The sequence below is a fragment of the Corvus kubaryi genome, unplaced genomic scaffold (assembly GCF_017639235.1).
Source record: "Corvus kubaryi isolate FWS band 111438036 unplaced genomic scaffold, C.kubaryi_AGA036_p1.0 split1-37355, whole genome shotgun sequence".
NCBI lineage: Eukaryota > Metazoa > Chordata > Aves > Passeriformes > Corvidae > Corvus > Corvus kubaryi.
The window spans coordinates 4,183,456-4,191,190 of NW_024582078.1; the positions used below are offsets into that span (position 1 = coordinate 4,183,456).

Consider the following 7,735-nt stretch of genomic DNA (forward strand, 5'->3'; position numbering starts at 1 on the left):
ATTTCCCATACGAATGGGATGCAGAGATTGCACTTGATCCTGGCTTTGTGTGCGCCCAAAGCAGCAGCCTGCAATGCCTACTTTCCTCTACATAACCTTGTCAGGGTGAGGGTTTGGCCGCTCTGCTCGCAGAGGTTTTAGTTCAGAGCAGCAGAAGCTCAAATCTATAATCTCAGTCGCAACATCTGTAAGACGGAAATGAAATATAAGGGGGAAAAGTGCCCTCCAGGCTACATTCCCCTTGCTTTGATTTCATTATCTTTGTACCTGTCCATGGTAATGTTTGAAATTCTACTGCAACTGCTGCAGCACACTCAGTTTTCAAACTCACAGCTAAACACAGACAAGAAGCCCCTATCCTGCTCGATTAAGTCGAAACCAGATCATGTCCTGGCCATCACTGAGTATTTTCAGTACGGTGACCCACAACATCCACTTGAATTCAGCAAATCTGTAGTTCCTGGCAAGTCAAGTGAAGAAACAACGACTGACACCGCAACGAGACACAACAGATACATCAGCAGCTTTGTGTGAACGGCATGGCTGGAGTGAATGTCAGAGAGAGCAGAGCTCTCTCTCCCAGCCCCTTGCACTCGAGTCAGCTTTTCCCTCCTGCAAAAATGAATCAGGACCTGCTACTCCACCACCTTGCTCCTCCTGCACTCATTTACCGTGGTGCCGAGCATTTGCCAAGTGGGTGTAAGTGCTTCTTCTGGTTTATACAACTGCACACAAATTGCAGGAGTTGTAAGGCAAAGAACAATCAAACCCTCAACACTTCGAGCCCCTTCTCGAACATGCACCCAGGAAAATGCTGAGGAGGAGCTGAAGTCAAGCTCCCAGTACATGCTTGCCTGCTGCTCAGGAAAAGGAAAAGTAATACTCACCCCAGTGTTGTCATGGTTACAATAGTGTACCAAAAGGAAGCAGGAATACTGGTGAATTTGCTTGCCGAGGACCCTTTCTCTGCATAAAACATCACAGTTGCAAAGATGATGATTGCCATAGTGAGGGAAAAGAGGAGAAAGCCAAGCTCGGAGGCACAGCTCTTCAAAGTGTAGCCCAAGATTCTCAGGCCTTGGGAATGGCGAGAGAACTTGAAAATCCTGAAAACCCTAAAAACCCTTAGTGTGACAAAGGCTCCACTGACGTCCTCGTTGTTGGTCATCACCAGGCCAATGTAGTAGGGCATGATGGCCACCACGTCGATGATGCTCATCACGCTGCGGATGAAGCGGTAGCGGCTCGGCGCCGCAAAGAGTCTCAACAGGTACTCGACGGTGAAGATCATCACGCACGCCGTGTCCAGGCAAAAGAAAGCCACCGCGTAGCGCTCCCCACAGGGCAGCTCCTTGTTCCCCGGCACGGTGCCGCAGGGCACGGTTTCCACGACGTTGGTGATCACAGAGACGGCGATAAAGAACCCGGTGACGTAGTAAAAGACTAAGGCTAAGGTGCTGGTGTGGGGGTTCTCGAAGGCTCGCCACATGGTCTGCCGGAAGCTCAGCGAGGGCATGGAGCCCTCCTGGTTGTTCTCGGAGTCGTTGTCATCCATCAGCCGCTCTGCGTTCTCCCGCTTCCTGTCCTTGTACTCTTCGTAGCAGCAGTCCCCGATGATTTCAGGGAGGATCCCGTAGAAGGCGAGCTCTTCGTCGTAAGCAGAGATGCACTCGTACCTGGGGTAGTGCAGCTTGCCAGTTCTATAAAAATTGAGGATGCACCTGAAGACCTCGGGGTCCCGGTCAAAGAAGTATTCCTTGGTGTCTTCGTTGAAGAAGAACTCCTTCTCTGTGCTGCCCAGGAGAGTGTCCGGGTACCTCTCCAGTGTAGTCCTCCAGGTCTGGAAGCGCCTGCCACTCACATTGAGGATGATCAGCTCATCTTGCCTCTTATTTTTCTCCGTTGGAGCCAGTGGCATGGGACAGTTGGCCACTGGCATCCATCCTATGGCAGCTGCCCTGGCGAAGGGCAACCACGCTGCTACTCCTGCTGCCATGATGAGCCCAGGCCGTGTTACTGGAGATGAGGCTTGGGATGTTCCTGGGACCTGCTGGGAGTCAGACCAGTTCCATCTAAAACACAAAACAGAAGAGAACACAGCACACAGTCACACAGGGCGTCCTGCCCCGTTGGGTTGAAGAGTCCAGGATCAGCACAGACGTGAGAATTTAAAACCACTGGCTTGCCCCCACCTCCCAGGTGAAGAATGATGCTGAACAAGGCACATGATAATCAGCTCAGCGGGGTTATGGCATTATTATGGATTGAAATTTTGAATAGCAAATGATTCCTCATTAAAAGCATTTTAAAAGTAGCATAAACACAGTAATTTATATTTGCTTCCTCACAAACAAGACTAATCCATAATTCCCCAGGTGTAAGCCTCATGTGCTCATCAGTTTAACTACAGCTGTCAAGAAAGAGCTGGGAACTCCAGTGAAATCAGCCTGCAGTGGAATCGTACACCACGAAAACCCGCGACTGGGCTTAGCTGCATTTCCAGTCCTAAAGAAGCTCAGTATGTTCTGAACCTCGCACTAAGAACATCTTTAGTTGAAAGAAATGGAAAGTTTTCTCTGGTTTTCACCAGTTGTCTTCCATCTTTAATGCTAGGCCTGGCCTCAGCAGCAGTTTGCTGCTGCTCTCTTTCATTTAGAGGTGGGGTTTATTCTTGGGAAATATTGCAGCCCTCCACTGGACCAGAGCAAAATTCTGATTTTTGGGGAAACTTGGTTCAGAATACCTGAGCACCAGTAAGCTTCAATCCCAGGTGTGACAGCTGGTGGATTAAGCTACCAAGTACCAAGAACATCGGAATGAAGGAAGGCTCCAAAGCTGGAGAATTTCTTTCCAGCAGGAAGATGCTTTGCCTGTTTCCTGGCTAACAGGGGCAGAAGTCCTTCAGCTGAAGAACTGAAGGACTCTTAGGCTGAAACAAAGTATGTTTACTGCACTCTTGGATTTTTGTATGAGAAATATCCCAAGTTGTCCAGATCCTCAGCCACTGGAGGCCAACATTCTCTTGAAGTTTGAGTAGTTTTTGTGTTCTGATCTAGCCATGAATTTATCTTTCCGATCTTTGGTCAGAGTTCCTACAGTCTTTAACTTTTGTTTTAACTTGCATTTACTTTCACTTCCCTAGAGCTTTTCTAATTCTACCATGAAGTTATCTGAACAAAGGTGCCATCATCATATGAGATGCATTAGGAGCCCTATCAAAAGTCAATTTATCAATGGAAATTCCATTGATTCCACTGACTCAGGCCCTCAGAGCTTAATTGTGTCTTTGTAGGCAGTTTTACTCTAAAGTTTTTAACTTACATGAAAGCTGCCATTCCAGCCACTAAGGCTGCAGCCTTATTGATTCCAACAGGCCATCAAAATACTGAATAAAAAATGATGGAATCAGTCTGTGGTGAAAACGACTGAAGTGCTCACAGAAATGCTCTTCCTCTTCGGGGCAAATTAACATTCATCACCTTAATGTGGAGCATCTTTCTCTGCAATTTTACTATCTAAAGGACAATTGAAATCCCTCGTGCGAGCATCTTATTGCTGCTGAGAGCTTTTGCAATTACGAAACATATAATAATCCATAGTGATGCTTATCCCAAGGAGACACTTTGCTCATCTACATGGCACTGGAGCAAACATCCCACAATATTTCCCTCTAAAGAATTGTTCAGTATTACAAAGCACCACTTTTTCTCTCCCCCTAAAGAGAGAATTTATTGCGTTGATGGTGCCAGACTGGCCACCCTGGGGACCAGGCTCTGTCATCTGCATGAGGCAGAGCTCAGCACTGAAAACTTTCTCTGCACGACTTTGAAAATCTCCCCCAGCCCTCAGCTGAAAAGGCATCTCCAGGGGCTCAGTGGGCTCAGACTGCAGCTTTCTACCACCAGTGGTGGATCTTTTACCTTTTATGAAACATTTAAGAACAGGAGGCAGCAAAATAAGAACTATTTCATTCATTAATCACCAAGTATATACAGGCAAATAACTGAGAAACCAAGAAAAGGCATCTCGTTCCGGCTTTCCCTGCTGGCAAACTGTCTTCCCTGGGTTTTGATTTCACTTAGCACCATCACCAGAGTCCTTCTGCCAGGACTGACTGGTGACCTGACCAGTTTCAGCACATTGGATCCTCATCTTCCCTGATTTCTCAGGGGAACCACGTTAGAAATCTCTTCTGTACTTTCATAACTTTGGTTGTGGATTCCAGGTTACCTACATTAGCTGCTGAGGCACTATAAATACTTCACATATAATTGTTCCAATAAAGCACTGGTAACTCATAAGTGACTTAGACATTTTTAAATCCATTTTTAAAAGATAAAATGGGTCCTTTCATGCTGGCAGTATATGTGGGGAAGCTATAAATATCTCAGCTATGAAAGGGACAGGAGATTAAAGCAAAAGAGAAAGAAAGGGGAATTCTTCTGTGGAGGTTTAGTTCCCATTTCTCTGGGTCCAAGAGATGTGGCGGGATAGGAAAACAGAGCGCACCCAGCTTAATTTTCAAAGTTACATTGAATCTGTCCCATTTGATCCTCAAAAGACACAAAAGATGACTCTTTTTCAGCTATAAATTATCTGAAGGAACAAGAGTGAGAAGAGTAGTGAAATTCCCTCTTGCAGAGGTTTTGCTTTTTCTTGTCCATGACTCCTTGGAACTCTACCACTCCCTGAAGGAAGTGAAAGAAAATTGGGAGAGAGAGAGGACTGGATTTATAATTCTGAACTGCACAACCTAAGCTGAGTAAAAAAAAAAAAGATGAAGTAACCAATTTATCTAGAATGTAGAATTCCAGAATGTAGAAAGAATCCTCCTTTTCTGCCTGATTGGATTTTGGTAACTGCTAACCAGCCTATTTAGGCTGGTGAGCAATTGGCTGGACTCAAAATCTAATGTACTGTTGACAGTCTCTGGAGCTCTCATAGAAAACAGACACACTTTAATTCTAACAAGCATATATTTAGCTATATCCATATTTCTAATTTTAATTACCATAATTTCTGCATGTAATTTAAAAGGAACTGGTTGACAGCAGACCGGCACCCTGCTGATGACATTTAGAAGACTGGTACACAAAATAGAATGATTTGCCTCCTGATTTAAAAAAGTATCTGTAGAGAGAAGAAGCTGTTTTCTTTAGGTAGCTGTGGGGACAGTGAAACAGTCAAGCAAATCTGATAGAAAAGTCTGAGCATGAGCCCTCCGTCCCCCTCCCAGGACTCCCGACCCCATCGGATCCCTCCCGACCACTGCTGACTCCACTGCAGCCGCTCCGGGGGCGCCGTGGTCTCATCCCAGTTTGGAACAAAACCCCAACAGCCAAGGCTGGGCCAGGAAAGTTCTGAAGGAAAACTCGATAGAGAACAGTTATGGCTGTTCACCTAAAGGGTCAAGAAATAAAGGATGGATTCTTACCACTTCAGCTCCCACAGCAATGCCACACTGATCAGTGTCTCTTCATCATCTCAAGAGAGCAGAGACAAACCAAAAATCTCAGTGTTTCCCTTTCTAGAAGCAGACAGGGCTGGTCTGAAATCCAACCGATAAACATACTGCAAGTTTCTTGATGAAAACTGCTAACAGGAGTGAAGAGCCTGGAGATCATTCCTTCTTCCCTCTCCTATCCTTGTTGGGTCAGGCTCAGGCAGCAAAGACACCTTTGCTTTAAAGCAAAATATGTCAGCTAAAGCCTCGGTGTCTTCTGTCAGTCACACATTCCTTTTCCTTCACAGCAACACCAGAAAATAAAACTTTCTGCAAAACACTCACTCCCTCAGTCTGTTGGGGAGATTTAGGAGCAAAAGCAACAGGCTTAGGATACATGCATGCAAACTTCTCCCCTCCCTCCCTCTCAGCGAGCCCAGAGAACCCCATCTTGCCGGCTCGCAGCGCTGCCTTACCTGGCAAGAAAAGACACTCGGCGCCCAAAAGTAGGGCTGAATGTGGGGAACGGGAAGGAAGGGGGAGCAGTCACTCCTCAGGATAAAAGGTGAACTGTGCTGCCTGCCTCTTGTCTCCCTCTCTAAATGCAGTCAGAAGCAATCAGTAAATGTGATCATCATTGTGAAAGTATATATAGAGAGATGACTAAACAGCTTCTCCCTCATTGCTGCCGAGACGGAGGCTCTCCCTGCCTCTCTCGCCTGAGCTCGCTTCGCGTTGCCCCTTTCCCTTCCAGCACCGCTCGGAGCTTTCCCTTCGCTGCCCAGCCCAGCTGGGAACGGCACCCGGGTCCGGGAGATCCGCCGGGGTGGCCGCGGCCGGAGCTGGACCCGGCTGGTCCAGGGAGGCAGGCGGTGGAGCGCGGCTGGAGAAGGGCGGTGTGAGCTGACAGAGACGCCGGCAAATGGAGTCGTTAAATACACACCAGAGCCTACCCTGCATGCTAATGTGCCAAGGGGGAGATGAAGGGGGGAAAAGTATGGGATGAACTTCGCGGGTCTCTCCCGGAGCTCCCTGTGTGTCCCTCCTGGCTCTCGGTCAGGCGGGGACAAGGCAGGAGGGATTCCTTCTGGACCAGGAACTGAGCTATTCCTCCGGCATCACAAACCTACAACCAACACCTTGGCCAGGGCAGGAGGCTACATTCAGGAATAAAAAGAAATCGTTCAGATTTAAGCCGATCTTTCCCTATCTTCTTCTCCCTTCTTCCTTCCCACCACCTTTCCCTTTGCCCCTCGCCCTGCTGTTCTGGCTCGCTCTGCTCCTTTGCAGCTCTTACCAGTCCTGTCTCCACACCACCTCAGCATCCCTCTTTCATCCACGGTCAGAAGTTGGACTCGGCACGCTCAGAGACCCGGCAGCCTCGCTCATTTATCTGTTTGCTGTCGAATCTCCATTAAGTAAATAACCGTAAGCCCAAATCAGAGCGAGCCAGCCTTGCCCTGCTCTGCCGGGCAGCTCCCGGCGGTGACTGATGCGCCGCAGCGATAGTTGATGACTTCCATAAAGTGAGAGCGATACGTACACGAGCGAGCGAGGCTCGCCTGCCTCGCCATTGCCTCGCCTCCCTGCGCGGCTCAGCTCCGCACTTTATCGCCGGCAGTGCGGGGCTGGCACGGGCTGTGCGGCCACGGGCCGGGATCGGCAGCGGCGAGGGGCGGGAGGGAACCGGGGCCGGGGGTGGGAGCGGCCGGGGGCACCCGCTGCCCCCGCCCCGCCCGCAGGTGAACCCCCGGGCCGGCGCGCCCCGCATCCCCCCGGGCCAGTGTCCCCCGCATCCGCCGGGGCCGGTCCCTCTCCTGCCCCCGCCCTCCCGGTGGACCCCCTCACCTCCGCAGGGCGCTCCCGGCCGCGGCCGCCCGCTCGGTGCCTCCGCGGCCATGAGGCTGCCGGGAGCGGAGCGCGGGGCTGCGCGGAGTGCGCGGGCGCGGGGCGGCGGCGGAGAGCGATGGGGAGCGATGGGGAGCAATGGGGAGCGACGGGGAGCGATGGGGAGCGATGGGGAGTGATGAGGAGCTGTCGGCACCGTGCGGCGGAGAGCGGCGATGGGCACGGGGCTGGCGAACGGCGGCGATCGGCGGGGCCGGGGACAGCTCCGCGCAGAGGGGAGGCGGCGCGGGGCGGGGGGCGGCGGGGGCTCCCCGCACACGGCCGCGTCCCCGCCCGCCGCCCGCCCGCAGAGCCGCCGGCAGGTGTCACCCGGAGCGAGCGGCGCCGGGCGCGGCAGCCCGGGATGGAGGCAGCGCTGGGCGAGGGGAGCGGGGCGCGGGACCC

General features: G+C 51.0%; 1 protein-coding gene across 6 annotated transcripts in view; it reads right to left on the bottom strand.

Moving 5' to 3' along the window:
* Nucleotides 1–7,562, bottom strand: part of KCND3 (potassium voltage-gated channel subfamily D member 3) — a 113,176-nt gene extending 105,614 nt beyond the window's left edge. For 2 of the 6 annotated variants that reach the window (XM_042013297.1, XM_042013292.1), the window contains exons 1-2: nucleotides 7,292–7,562; nucleotides 888–2,072 (exon numbers count right to left, since the gene is read on the bottom strand). In XM_042013297.1, coding sequence (XP_041869231.1) covers nucleotides 888–1,996 — 1,109 coding nt within the window. In that variant the 5' untranslated portion in view covers nucleotides 1,997–2,072; nucleotides 7,292–7,562. The other 4 variants (XM_042013295.1, XM_042013293.1, XM_042013294.1 and 1 more) reach the window with 4 other exon arrangements.
* Between the last annotated feature and the right edge of the window lie 173 nt (nucleotides 7,563–7,735).